A 24680-nucleotide genomic window follows, 5' to 3' on the forward strand; every position below is an offset into this window, starting at 1 on the left:
GGAAATAAGATTAAAGGGGATATCCATAGGCGGAGAAGAATATAAAATCGGATTATATGCTGATGATGTCCTTGTCACAATCATGGACCCAGGTTCGGGGCTACCTACACTGATGGAAATATTGGAAATATATGGTTCTTACTCAGGGTATGCCCTTAATGTAAACAAAACCCAGGTATTGACATTAAATTACAACCCTACACAAGAATACATAACAAAATACAAATTTAATTGGTATTCATCTCATATTAAATATCTAGGTGTGAATTTTCCCAAGGACTTGTCACAATTGTTTGATGTAAATTACAAAGGTGCAACGGAAAAGATGTATGATGATCTTGGCAGGTGGAGTGTGCTTCCGGGAATGGAATAAACATATCTCACGTTTTATTTGGGATAAAAAAAGGCCAAGGGTGAAATTTTCTACCCTACAACTGCCCCGAGAGAGAGGAGGCATGTCTCTCCCATCTTTAAGGGACTATTATCTAGCAGCTCAGCTAAGACCCTTGGTATATTGGTGTAACCAACCCTACATTGCAAAATGGAAAAGCATAGAGTTATGCCTGATGGATGTACCAATACAGTCGCTATTAGGTTGCACTGACAGAGAGAAAGGAATGTTTCAGACAAGGAGTCAGTGGGTAAATTTATCGTTCAAAATATGGCTAGAAGTTGTTAAACGCTTCCAGCTTCAGAGGGAGGCAAAACTTTTAAGTTGGCCAGCATATGACCCTGACTTCATACCAGCAGTATTAGACAATATGTATAAGCAATGGCACCACAATGGCATCACTTCTATATGTACTATGATTAAAAATGGAAATATTGACAGTTTTGAAAACCTAAAGCAGAAATATGGGTTGGCTAACCAGGACTTTTTCAGATATTTGCAGGTAAGGGATTATTTTAGTAAAAAGGTAAAAGGGTCTACTCCAGGTATTACAACAAGCCTAATCACTGTATTTACAAATGCTTATGGCTCAGGAAGCAACAGGGGTCTTGTAAGTAAACTATATAATGGATTTATGTCATTGAAAAAGGACTCTACAATATATGTGAAAGAGCGATGGGAAAAAGAGTTGGGCATTGATATAAGTGATGAAGTATGGATGAATATATGGGAAACGCAATCAACGACCACTAATTCCTTGACTTGGAGAGACTTTTGTTGGAAAAACCAGATTCGCTTCTTTATTACTCCAAAACAGAAGTCCAAACAGACTGGCAACCATATGGACTGTTGGAGAGAATGTGGAGATACAGTGGTTGATCATGCACATGTCTTCTGGTCTTGTCCTGTAATTCAACCATTTTGGAAGGAAGTGACATCACTTATCTCAAACATTATGGGTTTTAGAATAGATGATACATTCACATCTTTGTACCTAGGTCAACTCCCAGACGGGTTCAATCGGGATGACTCCTACTTACTTAAGATTCTACTTGTAGCAAGCAAAAAAGCTATTACAAGAAATTGGTTACAAAAGAACTGTCCTACTGCCGACCTATTTATCAACATTGTGAAACAACTGCATCAACTAGAACAGATGACCTATTCGTTAAGACTGCAAAAAGAGCTGGGTGAAAGAAGATGGGAGAAATGGACAGAGTACTTAGCTGGGGGGGTGGATGTGGAGTGAATATGGGTGGTGTCCTTCCGGTTGTCATTGAATGTAACGAATCCAAAAACTTGTAATATGTATTGCTGCTGTTGTACATCCCATGACCTCTTGTTTTTTTGTTTTGTTTTGTTTTGTTTTTACTCAGTTTATTTTTATTTTTACTGTTGATGTTTCTGTCCTATTGTATGTCTTCTTGTTTGTCTTTTTTGTCTGTCTTGCATATTAAAAAATCCTAAAATAAAGAGTTTAAAAAATATATATTAATGGCCAATCCATGGATTCAAACCATCAGACTATTGATTACAACAAGTCCTCTACAGTAGCGATGGTTCCCAAACTTTTTAATGTCAAGCACCCCCAAATTGACACTAATTAGCCTGTGGACCCCCATGTCTGAGACCCCCAATTTATATTGTAAAATCAATGTTAATTTAACTCTGAGAGTGTACAAATGGAACCAAATGGACCCGTTACAGACCCATGCGGGTCCATTTGGTTCCTAACTATCATTTAGCTGGGGACCCACTGGAACTCCCTGAAGAACCCCTGGGGGTCTCCGGACCCCACTTTGAGAACCCCTGCGCTACAGTACCGTGTGACTAACTTCATTATCCTCATTGTCTCCACCAGGCCAAAGGCATGTGGGGAGAGTATGTTTTGCACTCCGTCCGTCCGTGTGTGTGTCCGTGTGTCCGTCCGTGTGTCCGTTAGTAGCTAATCTCGGCCACCGTTAACCCGGTCGATGGCAAATTTTGCACACACACTCCCTGGATGCCAACGATGAATCTCTGCCCCAAACTTTCCAGAACGGCCTGTTATAGCGCCACCAGGAGGCCGCTTTGTGCAAAACAAGTTTTTGCACAGTACACCTACACATTTTGTCCAAACATCACGCAAATTGGTACACACACTCCCTGGATGCCAACGATGAACCTCTGCCCCAAACTTTCCACAACGGCCTGTTATAGCGCCACCAGGAGGCCGATTTGTGCAAAACAAGTTTTTGCACAGTACACCTACAGATTTTGTCCAAACATCACGCAAATTGGTACACAGTCTCTCTAGAGCCATTCAACGAAACTGGTCTTTAAGATTTCTCAGACTCCATCCTGATTGGTTAAGATTGGCTTCCAAAGTTCACAGGAGTGCTCAGTTTCAAACAAAATGCTGCAAATCATGAACACATCGCGTGATTTCCGTGAAATTGTGCACCCACATTCCCACTAGGCCGAGGACAAAATGCCACATGAACAATTTCAACTCAGCCTCAAGGTGGCGCTATAACTGGCCGAAAAGTGTTTTTACCTCTAACTGCACGGATCTGTGGATAACCTGGTGGAGACCTGTGCCCAGAAGGGCACTTTTTCTAGTTATCATTGTCTTTCATGGTGTCCCGATCTGATATTGTCCAAGGATGATGATGAGGAGGGACATACCATGCACTGTTTTCTTCTTCTCCATCCATTTCTCCTTCAGTACATGCATGCATTCAGACACGTGCACGCACGCACACACAGTAACCCAGAGCACAGCTAAAGTGGCAATGTCTAAAAATAGCAACCACAGATGTTTCATGAAAGAGCGAGCGTGGTTGAGAGAGACAGACAGACACAGAGAGATAGAGGGAGAGAGAGAGAGGAAGAGAGATAGAAAGAGAGTAAGAGAAAGGGTCCAGGGAATAAAGCACCTGAAATAAAAAAGAACAGCCACTGTCCTTTTGATAAGGCTATTTATAGCACTAAAGACTAAACGAGAGCACAATCGGCCAGAAACAAACTACACAGGGGATTGGTTGACATTTGTTCATACAGTTTTTGTATTCATCATTTTATAATGCATGGTGCAAGCCAATACTACACTTGACAATATGTGTGTGGGTGTTGTTTTATTTTTGGCTGGGACAATTCTGCTCTTGCTGTTTAAACTTCCTAGTTCAGTACCGTGGGAAAGGTGTGTCCTTCATACTGTAAATTCACAATTTGAATTTAATTGTACTGCTGTACAATGGGAATAAACTAAAGTATTACTTACTAGTCCATATACCCGTTCAGGGATATGACATACCCAAAGTATGTGTAGAGTTTCTCCCTACCTCCCCCCCCCCCCCCCCTCTCTCCCCCTTCTCTCTCTCTCTCTGTTCAAAATAAGTAGATGCATACATGGTAAGAGATGTATCCCCACACATCTCTCTCTCCCCCTCTCTCTCTCTGTCACTTCTATTGGCTCATGTGGCACACCCGTTATGCGATGCTCAGCCAATCGCAGCGCAGAATGACACACCTTCCAGCCAATCACAGTACGCAATATTTTAGGACGCATTCCGTCCACACATTTCCTCCTCACACATTTTGAGGACACATTTTGAGGATGCAATCTCTAGAATTGTTAGTTAATATATTATTAGTAGTACGAATACATCTTACAATAAATGCTCGAAATCTCTGTAGGCTACATACGTATGAACTAGGTCCTGTTTGTAGTGCCACTGCCAACATCCCGAGGGAGTGCCGCCCGGTGTCCAGAACCGCTGTTTTTTTGTCTAAAGAACTTGTGTCAAACTATCAGCAGCAACCGTATTTGGCGGCTGAGTTTCGTCCATGTTTGACATGGTGAGCTGAGCTGATTGGTCAGAAGCATGCTAACACTGCACAATAAGAAAGGGGAGGAGCCAAACCTTGACACACAGTGTTTGCATTCGGATATAGGCCTGAGCCACTTTCATTGAAATGAATAGCTGGGGGCGGGGCAGTCCTCCCTCTAGATATATTATAACTCTATACACACTGAGTGCACTGCCAATACAAACTGATAGACAGGTACTGTAAGTGCGCTCACGGTGCGCATTTCCGAACGCACCCTGTATATGAAAACACATATACAGTACAGTGTATCGCTGAATGTAGCTTTAATCAGGACTTCCGTAAATAGTCAAAGCCAGAAATAGCCTTGATGAAGAGTTCTCCTCTCTCCCTCCCACACATACATGAACCAAGCATTCAACTCCAAAGTCATATTACTGAATAGTTACAGTCTGCAAATATACTATATTCTATACAGTAGAAAGAATGTGGTACAATAAAATAGTATTATTGTATCAAATATTTTCTCGCTATATATATATATCCCTTTCAAATGAATAACTCTCTCTCTCTCTCTCTCTCTCTCTTTTATCTGACATGCTACCGCAGAGCCCTGACATCCAGTTTGCCATTTAGATTTCTATTTATAGAGTTGAGAATGAATTATTAAAAAAGGAGCATTCCTATTTTCCCTCTTTTTCACCTAGAATTCACAATGTTTGGAATCATCATCAATCCAATTCACTCCCACAAAAACAAAGGCCATGCATGCATGCGTGCACATACTGTGCAATGGGAAGTGAAGGGTTTGTCTGAAATGGTATTTGGGAGGGACTGATGGCATGATATGTTTTCCAATGGTCAGTTAGCAGAGATGCACATTTTTCTGCAGACAGAGTTGGCTAGTTTGCGTATGGGTGTCTGCTTCCTAATGAATAACCTGTCATGGATGTAAGGTGTTATGTAGCATCCTTGAGGTGCATGTGTGTGTGTATCAGTGTCTGCGAGAGCGGGAGTGTACACGTGACAAACTGGTGCGTGTGCACGTACATGTGTGTGTGTGCGTGCGTACGTGCGTGCGTGTGTGTGTGGGTGGTTTGTGGTCATGTGACTGCACACTCATGTCTACAGTGTTGACAGTGAAACAGACCAACATAGCACTTGGCGACATGACAAGCACAGTAGACTCTGCACCCCAACACATTTCTACACAAATTTCACATTTCATGCTTGTGTTTTCTTATAATGCCATGGACATTATAAGAGACTAAGGGCTCTATTTTCGTCCATGATAAATCATTTTACTACGTATTTTTTACTACTATTGAAAAACATTTTTGAATAGTTAAAATAGTCAATCTACATGCTCACAACGTGTCGATGTAGATTGGCTATTTTATTATTTATTATTGTGCACCATTTATCATTTACAGCTTAACTAGACTTTACAAAATCTGTATCAATCGATTGACAGTGGCATACAATGACTGTATGAGGCTGCTTCTGAGAGCTCCAGTGCAAGCCAAATGTTCGTCAGTGTTGGGGTCCCCACCTGCTCTGCTGTGCTACGCAATCTTATGTATACATTTATGTGTAGGGTATCTGAGTCAGTAATTGACATCATTAATGTCATCACTAACACGATACGTAGTTCTGTCAGGTTCTCCTCCAGACTGTGGAACCATTGGCGAACTTGTCTGTATGTTCGAAACTGAACATGGTGGAACTCTTTTTATTGTATATTTCTTTCTATATTATTAATCTTTTATCTATTGTGTTGTTGTTCTGTAATGTGATATGTTTTCCCCTGAGTCTGCAATAAAGATTGAATTGAATTGAATTGAATTGTTTGTTTTTGTTTTTTCAACCGGAGTTCTCGTTGCCTCACTGTTCCTGTCATGCCATTCAGAATATGATGTTTTAAATGCTTTATAAAGTTCTTCTGGTTTGGCTTCATAAGACAGGTTAGAGGTTAAATAAAAAATAAAAAATAACATAGCCATATCATACACTAAAAGCATACCAGATGTGATCCTTTTTCACACAGGTATTTTTGTAACAATACCCATTCAATGTAATCCCATTTTGTAGACAGTAATTGCTCCTCTATATAGAATCTATAATATAGAGGAGCTTGGTGCTTGCAGGGTTTGCCGTTCCCAGCGGCCTGCAAATATGCACATTTTATCCACACACATTAAATAATGCATATTTAATGCGGAAGAGGAGCCTGTGGCCAACGTCAAAAACTATGCCACAATGCAGGGCTTAGACAAAGTAAGGGCCTAGTTGCCACCTACCTTCAGAGGAGAGACTGGGAGAGGCTTGTGGTACTTGTCTAAGGAAATGTAGGTGAAGACCGCAGTGACTGCGCGATATTTCCCAAGGTCGGGTTCCATGACTGAAGCAGCATCTACAAACACTTCAATCTCCATGGACTTGTTGCTGGTGAACATCATCCTTCCTGTTACGGTCACCACACTGCCTGGAATGGTAACACAGGAAGAAATTAACTAAATGTTATATTATAATGATGTTGTTAATTTCATTTCATGTTCCTGTTGGTGTGTTGCTATCAGTTTTGGCAACACACCAAACCCCACACCTGCAAATTGATTACTTAACCACTCCACTTTTCACAGTCAGTTTGCACTCTTCAGACACAGGCAGACATGCAGTGATACAAGAAGAACACAAGAACACATCAAAGTATTTGTTTTCCTCCCTTCTCCCTCTGTTTTTTGTCACAATCTTAGTTAACTAGCTACTTAGATTAGGCCTGTAGGATACTTATATAGCGGCGATTATAATAAAACCAGTACAATTACTACATTTGTATAAAATAAGAGAATATGCAAGTATATTAAATGTATTGTGGGATGTCGCTAGGCAACCGGCCGCTAGGTAAGCATGGGACCCGAGAGAGCCAGTGGGGAAGGAGCAGAGAGCAGCCGAGAAGACCACGCGCACCGCTGGGCCGGGTGATCGACGCCCGTTACGTCCCCGCCTACGTGCTGTCTCAAGTTCAAGGCTACTCATCAGCCACACCTGCGCGGCCAGACAAACAGCTCAAATGCAGACGAGGCTGCTCTTGCTCACTGACTCTCCGACAGGACAGATCGGGCCATGCTCTGGTGGTAAGCGTATCCCCACGCACTCACACACACACAGAGTGATGTTGTTCTATGCAGAACAGAGCTAATGTTCGCGTTTATCTTTCTCTCATAGGTAACCCGCTCCCGATCAAATCTGGGATCGTATGAACCCCGCCTGGCTGGAAACGACGGGGAACGAAGTACCTGTCACAGCCACGGCGGAATTTTGTTTGGTAAAAAGGTATGCCTTTGTGTAAAAAACAACAAAAATAAATAAATAATAATGATAACCGTTAACCTGTTAACTTTTCCTTATCGGTTACAGGTTACAATTTAGGCATTTAGCAGACGCTCTTAATCCAGGGTGATTTACAATAAGCAAAAACAAAAAGTATGGCAATACATCACATACATAAAAAGTAGATATCATGAAACATGTGTAAGCTAAGATCGTAACAGTGGAATATCTATATAATGAAACTATAAATATATATCACTTCTTTGAATTTATATTTAAGGCAGTCTTTGTACATTATTTGCTGAGCTGATGTGTTTGTTATTTGAAGTCTATCCTACAATTAAAAAACAATGAATGGTTTTAAATTTAAAGGTAATTTAATATTTTTCGGGGGTTCCTGCATTTAAATTTTTTGCTAAAAAAAATTCGGTCATCTGGAAGGTATCAAATGTCCAATTTAATATCGGGTCAGAATTGAAAAAAAACAACAAAAATTTATATCAGTGCACCTAAATAAAACACTTTTGAAAGTCCTGTTTCAGTGTGTGCTGTGTAGTGTATTCGCAACTCATGTTATTGATACAGGCCATAATTCATACTGCAAGTGTAACATCTAGCCTATACACTTCTGTATAAAGCTATTGGATAGCGTAGATTGTTTTTAACGGCAGTCTCTGCTTTTGAAGAAGCTGAGAATGAGGAGAAGAGGCTTCTCAAGCCTCTCTGAGCGAGGATCAGCGTTCACTTCAGACAGTTTCATGTCAACTCGCCAGAAGAACAGAAGTGTTGACTGACTGTCTGTTTGCCATTGGATATTGGATAATGGATACTCGGACCGACCGTCTCATCTGGCTTTGGGATGGAAACTACACTCTCTAGGAGGTTGGGTCCAAAACGCTGTGCTTTGTTGTGGACTTCAAAAGGATGGCTTAGAGCCAAGGAAACATTTGATCTGCTCAGATCCCAATAATGTAAACATAACGCAGTGCGTGCATGTGTATCAATGACCCTAGATTGAACATGTCCCAATTGATCCACAAACTGAAAGCGATACTGACGTGCATTTATACTATATGAATAACAGTCATCCAAGCTACAGCAGCAACAAATTCAATAATGGTTTGATCTTTATTTACACAATAATGCTATTTGTTGAGCATGGGTGTGGGAGAATGCATGCAGTTCTAATTCTATTCATAAGCATATAAGAGAGAAATACAGCGTCCAATAAACAACCGGACATGTGCAGGACTTAGGAGGCAAGCTGGCCGACAGGAAATTTAGTATTAGTCCAGCAGCCGACAGGCTTCTTTTGTTTAAAGTGGGAAATTTGGTATATAGTCTTTTTTATTGGCCTAAAATATTGTCTACATACATACATTCATGAATCCACTTGCTGACCGGCTGTTAGTATTGGGCAATTTCCAAACTCGCTTCCAATTACATGTATGGTGCTTTGATGTGAGTGATGTCTGCTCAAAGAGCAGGACATTAATAACCGCAACTTCAGTGTATCTGATTCTCCAAAAGGGCATTCAAAAAACCATTAAAGGTAGGTAAGTGATTTTCTTTGGTTAAAATAAACGTTAAATAGCTCTATATTATGGGACCTTGCTTGTCGATACTGTATGGAGGAATGACATACCAAATCTAGATCCAGATTGGAGCTGGGATACAGTGTGGTCTAATGTTATCCTGTCTTCTAGGAATCCCGATCATCAACAAATTCATCAAAATTTTGTTCATAGGACATACTTAACCCCCCGTAGATTGTGTGCTATGCGGATTTTAAATAATCACAACTGCACTTTCTGCACTTCAAACACCATAGGTACATTCTTTCATATGGTGTGGGAGTGTCCGAGTGTCCGAACCATTTTGGAATTTGGTTGCTACAAACCTTTCGACTATTCTACAAGTTAACATCACACCCTCCCCATCTCTATTCTTATTAAATGATGTATCCCAGTTGCCATTAAATAACACCCGTATTCGTGTCTTCTTTGCTGGCGTAACGGCCGCAAAGAAGATGGTTGCTTCGCACTGGAAACCGCCTCATACATTGTCATTTTGCCAATGGGCTTTGACCTTTCTAGATATCATTTATCTAGAAATATCTACAGCAAGATTGCATGGTGCAAAAGAGGAAAACATTGAGATTTGGTCTGGAATTGCAGATTTGGTTAAGGGCATGGTTTAATCATTATTATTATTATTATCATTATTTATTTATTTTTTGTTTCCATTGCACAGTAGTAGGAGTAATGACATTTTGTGGCATCTTTGGTCTCGGGGGGGAGGGGTGATTGTTTGTTTTTGTTTTCCTTGCTTTTGCTGTTATGTGTTGTTTTATATGTGTTTTGTTTTCTTTAAGTCATTCATGATGTTAAATTCTACAACAGGTCGTTAAGAGGAAGCAATCTGATTGGTTGAAACAGCCTTCTAGCCGGTGGTTTAACCAGCACACACCACCACCTAATCAAAACAAAGAATTCAGCTGCTCTGTTCTCCCAGAGCGCTAGCAAACTCGGTGGCTAGGCTAGCTAGTTTCTTTGGACATTTGTGGTCGTAGTGACTACATCTGTCATTAAAAAAATATATTTTTTCAGCGATTCTCTTTGTTTTAAGGGTAACTGTTGTAGAATAGCAATATTACACTCGAGGGTGTTGTTTAACGTGATTATTGCCACTTCAGTGATGCTTGCGGAACTCGACTTCGTCTCGTTCCTGACCGCATCACTGTCGTGGCAATAACCACGTTAAACAACACCCTCTCGTGTAATATTGCTTAAGTGTCTTATTGTGATTTTTGTCTTAAAATAAAAAAACATTTGATAACAAAATAAATATAGATCTATATTGTGATAGTACTCATTGCTATAGTGTTTGTTCAGTAACAGGAGTCTCCACGTCTCTCCAGCTCTGTATTAAAAATATTTCTTTGGTCGGGATACCAATATCCAATCAGAATATAGAACTCAGTCAGGATACAAGTGAAATTGGAAGTGATGATGCAAAGAAATGATCAGACAAAATTGGAACTAGAACACATGAAGCTGATAAATGGGAACTCCAGTTAGCCCCCTGTGAATGAACAAACACTACACCAATTATCACTATGAGAATAGAATATAGAGTTTTAACCTTTAAACAAAAAATATATAAGTTCCTTTGAGAAGTTTCAAAAGGATTATCTTAAATGTACAGTCCAACACTTGTACATGTTCGGATGTGTCCGATTGCGCCCGGTCACTGTTAGCGTACCATTGTTGGAGATTTGTTGTACACTTTGTATAGGTTTCTTGAGGTATGTCATGGATGTATTATTTGGCTGTTGTGTAATTTGACATGTACGATGTAGCATTGAAGTGTAATTTTGTTTCTGCCTCTTGGCCAGTTCCCACTTGCAAAAGAGTGTGTGTTTTTACTGGTTAAATAAAGGTTAAATAAAAATAATAAAATCACTTACCCCTATACCTTTAAGTTTCCCTTTTAAAAAACATTTAAAGTATTAATTATATGCTCAATACTTGAAATATAAAGGAGAGGCTGATAACTTCTTCTCCACACTTTCGGTATACACACTTTCTTGAAGTTTGGATGACTCATCCAGTAGCCTACTCTGGGGTGTATTTGACACTCAATAGGCAACCTCAAGGAGCAGCACTGGGGGCTGGTTTCCAAGGCAACTTGAATACAAAGTTATGTCGGTTCATCTTTGTCATTGTTTTTTTATATAGTATATTCTTTCTTTAAGTATTGCGCCTTCACACTTGAGGGAATGTATAACTCCCAGTGCTGTAAGCTATAGGGCAATTGTCACAATCTGTCTTTCTGTCATCTCTCTGACACGGTGTGTATCCTGTCTCTCGGTCATGTTCTGTCTCTCTCTCTCTCTGTGTCTCGCTCTCCCAACTCTCTCCGGCCACTACCACATTCCACCTACCTCCCATCTACACACCTGTACCCACTCCTTCATCGGCTCTGCAGTTTAACATACCAAATATTTTGGTCTTTTTGGTACATAAATTTAAAAAAAAAACCTCATTCACACACCCATGGCGGAGGAAACCATGAAATTCCCAGTTGTCTGAAATGAAACAGTCTGGGTCTGGCTGGAAGCACCACCCCAAAAACAAACAGCATGGTTTGAGCTATGGGGGCTCTGGACGAATCTGCGGGCGGACATGCCACCACCACATGAGAAACATCTACATCTACCAGTGGGAGCTTTATTCACTATCATAATAAACTGTACAGAGTGTACGGCTGTGTTCAAAACTTACCACTAAAGCCTAATTCATACTCTATAGCACAACGGTGTCGCATGCAAACCAAATGAGTGCCTGCGGTGAACAAGTGAACTCAAAACTAGATTATGTACAGTAGCCTACTTAGTCTTAAATGGAGCATTGTGATTAATTTTTCAATTGACCGATTTTTCACTTGCAGCAGCAAACATACTGTACATACTCCATCGAACACAAACGTGTTTCTGCAGTGGCTTCTGGGAACAGGCTGCTGCCCGTTATACCACAAATAATTTTAATCTGTACCATTTGTTAAGTCAACTGCTCAGGCTAAAGACATTGTGGGACCACCTACAACCCATACACACACCATCTAAACATGCTCTATACAAGCCATTTATGTAAGAACACAGGCTTTGGTCTGTTTTATGTTAGGTGTCTACCCTGCTATTCTTCATATTCATTGTGCATGCAGTATGTGCGCACACATGTGCGTGCGTGCGTGCGTGCGTGCGTGCGTGCGTGCGTGCGTCAGAAGAAGACACAAAAAAAGACCACCATTGTAATCATCAAAACCATGCTCTCTAGCTAACGCAATGTTGCACTTACACCAGTGACCATGAAGTGCTTTGAGGGGCTAGTGCCGCTAGTGGCACCTCACTGGCCAACAGACTATACCTACTACAGTTTATCTGCAGACAAAACTGGTCACACACTCCACACTGCGCTCTTCCACCTGGAATTGAACAACACATTGACGCAGTTCATTGACTACATGAAGTTCAACACCAAGGGACTCAACAATGCATTGTATATCCTGGTCAGACAGAACACAAGTGGTAGGGTTTGGCACCGGCACCTCCTCCACACTGACTCTTAGCACTGTTGTCCCCCAAGGATGCCCCCCGAAATTTTATATTCTCTTCGGGACAGCCCATAAGCGAAAGAGAGAAAAGATTACATTTGGACACAAGGCATGAGCCAGAGTTATATGAATTATCTACAACGGTCTGTGCTTTCTTGAAAAACACAATACCTGGCTGAGCAGCCACAGCAAGCCTTCCTTACCTTTCTTGATTTTGCGATGAAAGTTGATGGCATCCACACAGGCAGTGACAATGTTGGTGTTGCAATGCCGAGCCGCCACAATTCCAGCCACCTCATCCATCATCTTCATTGTCACACCTGTACCAGACAAATTGGTGGTGGTCAGAGTCATCTAATAGAAGAGTTGCAATATTGAGGGGGCAGAAAACAGCCCAGCCAAGTGGTTCATCATGTACTTGTGCGAGCCATAGACTGTAAAAAAATATGGACAAAGCGTTCCCCGGGTCTAACATGGACGTAAAATGAAGCCTGTTATTCCTGCACTGTAAGTCGCCATCTTTCTAGATCCGTTTGGGTCCAGCTGGCCATTGGTTGGCTCCGTTTTGGCCCAGCTGGCCATTGGCTGGCCCAGACACGAGGCGGGACTTCCCCCCTTCTTCTCCGTTGGTTTTTATTTTGACTCGAGTTTGACGGGTGAGACAATAATACCTTTATAAATTAACGGGTGCGGGCGGGACGCAACGAAACACGGGTGGGTGACCTTTTTTAATCAGTGCACTGAGCTGGGTTTTTTCTCAACAGCGGAGACAAGTTAAATCCGTCACATACCCAAGGAATCGTCAGTGATGTCACATCACTGCCGATTCCTTCATAATGGCATTCTGTTTCTGCTGCTGTGCTTCCCTGTGCTACTTCCTTGTTGCATAGCAGTGACATCACGTCTGAATCCTTGCTTCCTTATCGTAGCATTTCATAGCTAATCTTTTTTTTATCATCCTCTCCTTGTTGATATATGCCAATATGCCATTTAGGTCGAAATCATAATATAACTTTATGTTGTGATAATAAGCAGCAGTAGCCTCAGTCAACTACATGTCTTCTGTTCCGTGTGCAACGCACTGCCGCCGCCCACCACCACCACCACCACCACCACCACATGCGGTGTTGGATGAAATAAAGTCAATGATAGCTATCAGTGCCTGTGATATGAACGGGTAACAGGGCGGGTAACGGGTCTGGGTTTCGAAAATTGGACCTGTGCAGGACTCTAATTTGCACTCATAATGTGTGCGTGTGTATCCAACTGTCCATGTGTGTGTGTGTGTGTGTGTGTGTGTGTGTGTGTGTGTGTGTGTGTGTGTGTGTGTGTGTGTATGTGAGTTTGTGTGTGTGTGTGTGTGTGTGTGTGTTCCACAAGCTCTGACCAAAATGTGAAATGTGCTGGAGTGATTTTATTGTGGCTGAGAATCAATACATGACCTAAGAAGTAAGATCTCAGTATTTTGGTCACAAAGTGAACTGTCAGTTATCCAGTAACTAATGGCATATGAATGTGGCATGCCACAGCTGTAAAGCCTTTGTAGTAAAGATTAACGGGTGTATAGGAGATAACCTATAATCTAAGACAGAGCCACACCACACTCATTTTGTCCGCAATTCAAAACTGGCCAAGTGGCCATTAAGGTTAAATGTAGTCATTACAGTATGCCGGTGGAATTTTAAATAGTTTTTCTTGGCTTTACTTAGAGGGAAGGGTGATAGAGCTGAGGCACACAGTGGCAGATATATTTACTAAATGGGTTTCATAATGCTCTATCGACCTAGAGCTGAATTATGAATGACTCACAACCATACATAATTTGAGTAACATGTGGCTCTCGTCCAAAATTGGTCCTGCTCTTGAAGAAAGAGAGAAACAAGGACTTGATTGTACCGCATGCCTGTTGTCGTACCCTTTATTTAAGTTTGAGTTTTATTTTGTTATGCGTGTGCGTGCGTGTGTGTGTGTGTGTGTGTGTCAGTCCGACCATCTGTGTACAGTTAATCTACGGCACCGTTGGACCGATCGGCGTCAACTGACCACACACACACTCCCTGGAGGCCAGAGCAGAACCTTTGCCCCAAATGCTTTACATCGGCCTGTTATAGCTCCACCAGGAGGCCCGATTTTTGCTAAACATTTTCTTTTATATGAATCCTACAGATCTTGTCCAAACATCACCAGAATTGGTATACATTATCTGGTGATCAAGGGACATGTCAGATGTTTCATATTTCATCCTTCTTTCAGTTGGTCTTTCTACCACTTTAGTCCCAAGAAAGAATATGGTATCTACAAAATTACAGGCTGGATGACTCCTACTGATTTGATTCCATGGCCTTTTCTCTAGCACAAGCCTTTGGATAATTTTCAAATGGGTGTAAGGAGGAGAACATCTACTAAACGTCCTCCCTGGAAGATGAACCCTATATTTGAGTGACCCCTATCCTCTCTAGCGCCACCCTCATGTCAAAATATCGACACACATGCCCTCCCGTTACCATAGGCGGCGATCTGGGGCTAGTGCAAACATAATGCAGGAATAAAACACAGAAGAAGAGCAGTTATGCGGCCGCATGAACCGGAAGTGATAATCGGCCATTTTCGAGCCAGGGTTCACGACCGTGATATAGCGATAGAACCATTAACTCACTCAGCTCATCAATTGATTACGGTTCACAACTGTGTCCTGTATACGTTCATAATCATAACACTCCGGCTGTGTTGCGATAAAAACGAAAATGGAAATGAAAAAATAAATAAAATAAAAACTATTGGAAATTTAAAAAACAAACTTAAATGTATACTAACTCCCATAGTTAAATGAACATTGCAGATTTTATAGTGTGATTTTACAATGTGCTGTGTGACTGAAAGCATGTTGTTTCTCACAGAAATGTGAGACAATTTGTACACGGTGGGTGGCTGAGAAACATCTATGAGTGAAACAAAGGAGTTCTCATCTCATCTCAGGGAAAGTGTGTGCGTAACTAAGTAAGCATGCATGCATTTGTGTATTTATTCTCACATCGGGATTCCCATTCTATTCCCTTTTCTTGTCACAGCATTTTCCCCACATTTACCTACCTGTATGGACCTGGGTGGATTCTGCCAATGCTTTTCAATGGGAACGGAGCAGTTTGTTGCCATTTGCTGATTTCTGCAAAAAAAAGGATGTGATCCCAGTTGAAAAGCATTGGCAGAATCTGCCCTCATAGGTCAAATTTGGTTTGGTGTGACCGAACCCTTTTTTTTGAGTGACTCCACTGTACTGGAGTACAGAATTTCCCTGCTCATCTTAGTCAGTATAGAGATTTAGTACTTTCTGAGGCAGTACATGTTTTTACCCATCGCCACAACGGCAAGTGAAAATGGATGGAATCTCACCTATAGGAGTGAATTTCCCATGGGTACAAAATGCAGCCGCCTGCCCTGCTTCTATTCAGGGCTGACAATTTTCATGTCTGTGCATGTGGTCACCTTGACACTTTCAGACTTGCTTGTTAAAATGATGAAAACAGAATGTAAAAGAGACTGCATGACTTATATCCACTCTTTATCCACTCCCCGTACTTCGTACGTCAAACTAAAAGGACACTTTCATTGCTACTCTTGATAGGAATGCAAACATTACTTCGGATTTTAGATGGATACAAGTATATTGTGTCACAGAAAACTCGATAAAAGGGTAACAAATACTAATGTGTCGTCTCTTCCTGAGCAATCTCCTATATATTTCTGAAATTAATTAGATTTTTCTTTTTTTAATAATAATATATTATATTATATATATTATTAGGAAATACAGAAAAAACGAAGGGACCTCCACAAATAGGACCACGAACCAAACATGTCCCTGTTGTCCCATATATAGTGTCTCCCTATAGTGTTATCACTCAGCTCTCCAGACCTAGCCTTGGATAATTGAGCTGGATTGGTGGATTGGTGGAAAGTTCCATGGTTTACCACAGTCCCTGAGAGACTCCCTGAGAGACGTTACGTAGTGTCGCTGTCAAGCAGAAACCTTGTATCTCCATCTTCAACCTTATATATTGTTTTCATAAATGAATGCCCTACAAGAAGTGTAGCACAAAAGCAGCGAAAATATTTAAGTCAAAGTTAGAGTGTGTCTGTTCATTTCATAAATATTTAACAAATGAAAGGTATTAACGACAGCTTGTGCCTAAATAAAAAGTACATTGGATCCACTGGAACAGAGGGTTTTTTTCCATTTCTTGAAAAGTAACAGTTTTGGACGGCAACGATAGCCGGAGCAGAGCATAATTACCTGTAAATGACCAGCTTCAGCTGTGGATGTTTGAAAAGAATATTGGTTGTTGATTGGTGGAGACGGTCCAGGTGGTATAACCATGATAGAAAAGCCATCAAAGGTGGTAAATAAGGATAAGTAAATAAGGCTTCTTATATGCACAGACAACAATAAAGGTTTAATCATTTTTATTTTATTTTTAAAGAACATAATGTCCCATTATTTAAGCTATTCAAGCTTTATTTACACAGGACAGTGAGGAAAGACAGGACAGGCCTAAAGAGTGTGATCAGATTTATGGGGCACGGCCACTAGTAACTTGGAATGAGAATGGTGCTTAGAAAGCTGAAACAACGTACTGTAGTGAGAGCCTGCATAAAGCTGAAACAACGTACTGTAGTGAGAGCCTGCATAAAGCTGAAACAACGTACTGTAGTGAGAGCCTGCATAAAGCTGAAACAACGTACTGTACTGAGAGCCTGCATAATCGCTCCCTTTTGTGGCACTTCAACAGAATAAACAAGTGCAAACTGCATGGATCGCACAAGCTCTGCAATGCAGACAATCGTAACAAATTCAGATTAACATAAAGTGCCTGGCAAAGAATAGTGACAAACATTCTAACTGCGATGTCCCTTAAAGCGTTATAGTGGGACCTAAAATGGGTTCACATTTGCACTCAGTAACTGGATGTCTATCCAAATCCCATCATGTAGGGCTGTATTGCCCTTGAAGACCTTGGCTAAGAGATGCCTGTCTTGTATTTTTTTTTAAAGCACTTGCCAAACCGGCTCAAACGACTGGCTTGCACTTGGAAAAAACTGCTTTCTGCTATAATGCTCCAATCTCATGGAACAATCTACAACTCGCGCTAAAGATGAATGCCCCAATATCCTATGGACAATTTAATACCCTGCTATTAAATCTCCTTACCTCACTATGTAACTGTTTATAACGTATCAGTTTTCTGTTATGGTCTTATTGTGTTGTTTCTGTGTTTTATGTCTGTATGTGTTTTAGAACCAAACCGCACCAATGCAACTCCTTGCAACTGCCATTGGGGATAATGGTTACATGCAACTACTCGCAACCGTTTGGTTGCAAGGAGTTCCATGGCGAATCATTGGAGTGGTTAGGGAAAACCTCAATGCTCAATTGGAGAATAATTCAATGGTTCATTCAATATTCACGACCAACAGCAGAACTGATCATGAACTCCCCTCATCTTTGTTAAGAGTATGACGAAAGAACAAAAATGGCCTCAATGTGGATATGGTCAATGTTAGACAGCAAATTGAGGACATGCAAAGCCAAGACAGCGGTCGGCCTGGAGTTACACATTCACAGAGTGACATGGTGCACTATGACTCTCCACTCTGCCGCGGGGGGAAGGCAATGAGCAACAGAGAGAAGGAGGGATGGAACCAAACAGTGGCGAGTGCTGGAGAGGTTGTGTGAAGAGGAAAGAGAGAGAGAGAGAGAGAGAGAGAGAGAGAGAGAGAGAGAGAGAGAGAAAGGGAGAGAGAGGGAAAGAGAGAGAGAGGGAGAGAGAGCTGCAAAATGGGGGACAAGGGAGGCAATTAGAAACCAAAATCCCTGAGCGGAGCCTAGTCTTTCCACGGAGGGGAGGTGGGTGCCTCCATTATTCGATTGTTTGAGATGGTTACACTCCAGATCTTTCTTGCATGAATGATGATTCTCTCTGTGGATGTCGGAACAACAAAGGGAGTCGTTGGGGCTGCACTTCTTGCTTCAGCACTAGTTACAATCACCCAGCCCCTTTCAATTAGCACCAGCACCATGCAGCACCAGCACAGAGAGTCACACACCACATGCACATAGGAAGAAAAGAGAGTGAATCTAAAAGACACACCATGCACACAGGACCAAAAGAGGATTAAATAAATTATGTGCTCTCTTTGTTCTTCTTCTCTCAGACATGACCCCTGTCTCGCTCACATCTATCCAACTCGCTTACAGCTCACTATCTGTCTCTTTTTATCTTTAATAGACCTGCATATTCCTCCTTCTCCACTATCCAGACACTATCCCTCTCTACGTATACAGAATCACAAGTCAATCTAAACGCTTTTCTCAACTATAGATAGCTTGCCCTGAGGATAATCTCCCAGCTTCTGTTGCTAAAACTGGGTAGAGTTTAAAAGTGCATTTCAGAACCAGTCCAAAGTCTTTAGGGAGATGGAGCCTTCGTGTTGGGGCGGGGCCGCAGGGACGTGGTGACAGCTTGCTTGCAGCTGTTCTAGCAGCTACCTTGGCTTTTGAAGTCCCTAGTCCCTAGTCCCCAGGCGGAGATCTGCAGAGATCATCTGGCAAAGAGAGACCAAAACGTCTATTCACCAACTGACATCTCATCGCCCCCCCTTCCTTCCTTCCTTCCTTTATTTACCCTCCCCTTCCCTACCATGCATTTTAATCACAAAACGATGTAATCAAATGGCTCAAATCGCTCCCTAATGAGCTGTTACCATAGAAACAACTCCTGTTAACAATATTGTACAAATCAGCAAGCACATACAAGCATGTTCATGCATGCATACAGCTCATGTATATATATATATCTATATTAACAAGTGAGAAGTTGTCATGTGGCGCAAGCGAACTAGCCAATGAAAAGATGTGCGCAACTAGCCAATGAAAAGATGTGCGCATGAAAACAGTTCGCAACCCCCCCCCCCCCCCCCCCCCCACCCTCTTTGGCTGCTGTAATGTGATCTCCCCTATGGATCTCCCTCTCCGGCGTCTCCGCACTCTGCAGAGAAACCTTACGTCACGGATAGTCGCCTCACCATTTTGCTTATTCCTTCTAAATCTCTGAATTTAAAATATAGCTCGCTCAGCGAATGTCTTAGTTACATTAACATTGTGCTTATAAACTACTTGGTTTGTACCTAACTACTACGATTAGACAGATCGCGTTTGTTATTTCGCTACTGCCAGTACTTCTGATTGCACGCACACACACACACACACACACACACACACACACACAACACTACCCCGTGTCCCACACACACACAACACTGCCGCGCAAATTTAAGCTGTCAAACCTATTTTGTTACAGTTAAATATGACACAGACACTTGCCTGAACTGTGCAGCTGATATATATACAGCATTGTCATATTTAAAAGGCGCTTTATAGCTTCTCTCAGCTCAAAGCGTGTATGAATAAGGAGATAAATGAACAGCTGACGTCGGTGGAAGAGGACGTCAGCTGTGTGTGTGTGTGTGTGTGTGTGTGTGTGTGTGTGTGTGTGTGTGTGTGTGTGTGTGTGTGTGTGTGTGTGTGTGTGTGTGTGTGCGCGCGCGCGCGCGCGCGCGCGCGTGTGAGAGGGAGGTTAACAGTCAGCAACACGTTAAATTTCTACTTCTACTAAAGAAAGAGGAGCCATAAGTCCATATCCATAAATTCGGGGACATAAATTGCGCAAAATACTGTTAAACATGACGGCATCAGCCTGCTGCATCCTCCTAGCTGTTGTGTGCTAAGCTAAATCATCATACAGAACAGTCAACACGGCTCTGACCAGGGTTGCCACATTGACTGAGAGGGAAACAAGCAACCAGGTCTATGAAAATGTTAACAGGCCAGATCAAGTCAGAAAATAAATCTAGAATAAGCAACAATATTGCTGACTGTCAAACATCATTGTCCAATGTTGTTTTAGAGCAGTGGTTCTCAAACATTTTCATGTCATGGACCACTAATATTCTATATATATATATATATATATATATATATATATATTATATATAATATATATATTATATTTACTATATATACACACCGGTATATATACAGTGTACACAAACCGTATATCTAGGTGTGCCCCCAGATTTTTAGGCTATGAAAAGTGTGCCCTGGGACAAAAAAGGTTGAGTTAAGGGGTGCCCAAAAGGTAGATCACGATCTCGGCCAGCGCCAAAAATGCTCCCCGACAGCATAATCGGAGGAAATACCGGGCAGTGTGTATGAGCCATAACGTGTTGACTACACTACACTACACTAATAAGGACACATAATAATAACTAATAACTAATCCGTTACTACATGTGGAGTCAACTCCCGCAATTTCCTTCTTCCCATAGTGTGCGGCAAAGTAACTCTGGGATGAGCGGCCGCGGAGCCGCCCGCGAAATTCTAATATTATATATATATTAGGGCTGTCCCCGACTAAGGATTTGTATAGACGACTGATAGATGAATAATTGTTTTTTTTTTTGCCCCAAAAAATTGTATATAAAAATACAATATTTACAAAAATATACAAAAATATTGTATTATTCCACTAGGTAAAAAAAAAAAAAATATTGCTCAGTCGACTAAGAGGTGGTCAGTCGACTGAGACCCGTTCCGATCGATTAGTCGACTATTTGACTAATCGAGGTCAGCCCTAATATATATATATATACAGTATATATATATATATATATATATATATATATATTAGTAGGCTAGCACCAGATAGAGAAGCTGAAACATGTTTAGATTAACCAAACAACACGATTGTCCTTGTAAACTTGCACTTATCAACTAATGTCAACATTAAGATATTAACCAGCTCTCATTTAATATTCCATGACAACACAGTGGAAAGCAGTAGTGGTTGAACCATTTGTGAATTTAGTGGATAGCATTTTCAGATGTTCTCGTTGGAAGTCTCATAGGAAAGCTACTAGTGGGTGACCATATTTTCAAACCGCACGTTCATTTGTGTATTTGTGTTTGTGCGTCATCTTTTTTTTTAATCCATTCTGTGTACCGGTATATATACTTGATCTTTGTATCTACTGTATGTTTGCTGTCTCTGGATGGGGGGGGGGGGGGTGGGGGGGCGAGAATGGAACTGTTTTGACTGAATTGCCTGTCTGAATTAATCTGTAAAAAGGAATAAAACAAAGTAAACATAGATGCACAAAGGAGGGGACAATTATTTTAGCACATAGTGCATCGTGACTGCAGCTTTTAAATAGAAAATTCTATCTATCAAACTTAAATGAGATGTCCCTGTCCAACAGTTAGTTGTTTTTGTTTTGTCATTTTTGGCGCCTGTGGGGGGTGGTGGTGGCGGAGGCTGGTAGGAAGGAAGCTCAAAACAATAACAACAGCAGAATTAGCTGTGTGCCATTGGCAGAGATTTGTCACATTTTCCATGCACAACCCACATACTCTCAGCTGCGCTGCTCATCGCACAAAGCATGTTACTTACAAATGGGGAACCAATTAATAGGGAAATAAACAGGCTTTCCGAACTTTTTGTGCTATGTGACACAAAAAGTACAGAATCCACTCCAAGTCAACCAAAAGATTTGTGCAAGTGAAATACAACTCAAACATGCACGTATTGCACAATGAATGTACTCACTCCCTCCCTCACCCACTCTCTTTCTCTCGCACGCACGCACGCACGCACGCACGCACGCACGCACGCACGCACGCACGCACGCACGCACGCACGCACGCACGCACACACACACACACACACACACACACACACACACACACACACACACACACACACACACACACACACACACACACACACACACACACACACACACACACACACACACACACACACACACACACACACACACACACACACACACACACACACACACACACACACAGTCCACACAAATTTCGATCACACAAGCTCTAGTGGACATACACATTCCCAGCTCCTGAGGTTCCTCTGTGTCTGTCGGTGACATGGTTATATACCGTCTGAGCATAGATCTGAGCTGAGAGGACAGATAACATAGCGTCACACCGATTAATCTGTTACTCTGCAGAGCAGAGCAGCCGCATCCATGAAACGACAGCACTGTATCACACAAATATGCTCTCATACAAGCTCATTTAACAGGCATAGATTGCAGGCAATGCTCATACATTTGCATTTTCTCATATCCTCACACATGGTCACATGCCAGCATGAGGATGCAAAGCATAGACTTACATAATCACTGCAAAGGCATGCATGCATAGGCTACAATTGCACACACGTGAATGCACAGGCATGTTTACAATATAAGTAAACACACAGACACACGTGACGACCCATATTCAGAGTAAGACAACAAAACCCCATCTTCATTATTGACATAGGAACAAATTCAGAGATATAACACTTTGATACAACTTTGAAAACTACATTCTTGTCTCGACTTTTCACATTACTATAAATCTCACAACATTGGCCTAGATAGACTTCCAGACACATTTGAACCTACTGCGCATTATGAACACTATCCAATGTCTATTTAGTCTATTTGTTTTAATCAGACTGCAGTGGTAGCTCAACCTGTGGCAAACAACAGCTGTTTCCATGGGAACAAGTGGAAAAGCTTCCTTAGAACATGACAGAGAAGAGAAGAGAGGGGGGGGGGGGGTGTAGAGGGGGAGAGAAGAGAGAGAAAACAAGAGAGACAATGAGGAGAGTTGAGACAGAGAGAAAGAGCAGAGGACATCAGAGAGAGAGAGTCTTTATGAAGGAGATGGTGGACTTGGAGACATGGTTTTCTGGTTTATGCTAGCAGCAGTCAGAACACTTCCAGGCCTTTTTAGCTGAAAGTGTTCCCACCTGGAAGTGTCCCCACCCCCCTCCCTCCCTCTCAAACAATATTAATATATTTGTATACTGTATGGCAGCAGCCTTCTTAAAGGATTGTGAGCCGTAACTTAATACTATGGCAGGTTTCACAATAACAAAGGTGGTAGCGGTTTTGGTAGAATACTTTTTTGTACAAAGGCAATATGCGGAACAGTCCCACATGCTGTTTATTTTTTTATACAGTATATACATGTGCTGTATGATGTGCATATGTGAATGCATGTGTATTGTGCATTTGTGGTGTGTTACTGTGTTTGTGTCTGCCTGAATGGTTATGCATGTATGTCTACGACTGGCTACATGTTGTACGCCTCCTTTGGCACAAGTTGGTATAGGGTAGGCCATCTTTCCACAGGAGGGCACGCAGGCTAACATACAATAATCAAATGGACTGTTGTTATGAAGATGTCAGACTGTTTCAACCTTAAGAACAGAGAGAGAGAGAGAGAGAGAGAGAGAGAGAGAGAGAGAGAAGCCCACTCGCCCTGACCTGATTAGGTTATGTAAACGAAACAGAAGTAGTGACAGAGAACGTAGAATGCTGCTTAATGAACAAACTTCATTCTAATGGCCCACGCGCATGTTCCCTATTTGATTGTTAATTGGACCTATTTCTCAGCGGGCTAGTCAAATTTAAAAGCATAGCCATTAAATGTATGCCAATTATGTGTCCCACTTTGCTCCCTCTTTTCACATTTTGGCTTCCCCTCCCCTCTGCTCCACTATAGGTTCATTGTCTCCACCAGGCCGAAGGCATGGGGAGAGAGTATGTTTTGCACTCCGTCCGTCCGTCCGTGTGTCCGTGTGTCCGTGCGTCCGTCCGTTAGAAGCTAATCTCGGCCACCGTTAACCCGGTCGATGCCACATTTTGCACACACACTCCCTGGATGCCAACGATGAACCTCTGCCCCAACATTTCCAGAACGGCCTGTTATAGCGCCACCAGGAGGCCGCTTTGTGCAAAACAAGTTTTTGCACAGTACACCTACAGATTTTGTCCAAAAATCCCGCAAATCGTTACACAGTATCTCCATAGTCATGTGCTCAAGACGGATGTGTCTGATATTTCATATTCCATCCTAATTGGCTAACATTGGCTTTCAAATTTTGCAGGATTGGCC

General features: G+C 41.8%; 1 protein-coding gene across 2 annotated transcripts in view; it reads right to left on the reverse strand.

Annotated features, from left to right (window-relative positions):
* Positions 1 to 24680, reverse strand: part of acot7 (acyl-CoA thioesterase 7) — a 52727-nt gene that overhangs the window by 8266 nt on the left and 19781 nt on the right. For both annotated transcript variants that reach the window (XM_083768879.1, XM_083768878.1), the window contains exons 7-8: positions 12853 to 12969; positions 6502 to 6686 (exon numbers count right to left, since the gene is read on the reverse strand). In XM_083768879.1, coding sequence (XP_083625005.1) covers positions 6502 to 6686; positions 12853 to 12969 — 302 coding nt within the window. The remainder of the gene's footprint in view (positions 1 to 6501; positions 6687 to 12852; positions 12970 to 24680) is intronic.

This window comes from Protomyctophum parallelum (genome assembly GCF_964188405.1).
Source record: "Protomyctophum parallelum genome assembly, chromosome: 7".
NCBI lineage: Eukaryota > Metazoa > Chordata > Actinopteri > Myctophiformes > Myctophidae > Protomyctophum > Protomyctophum parallelum.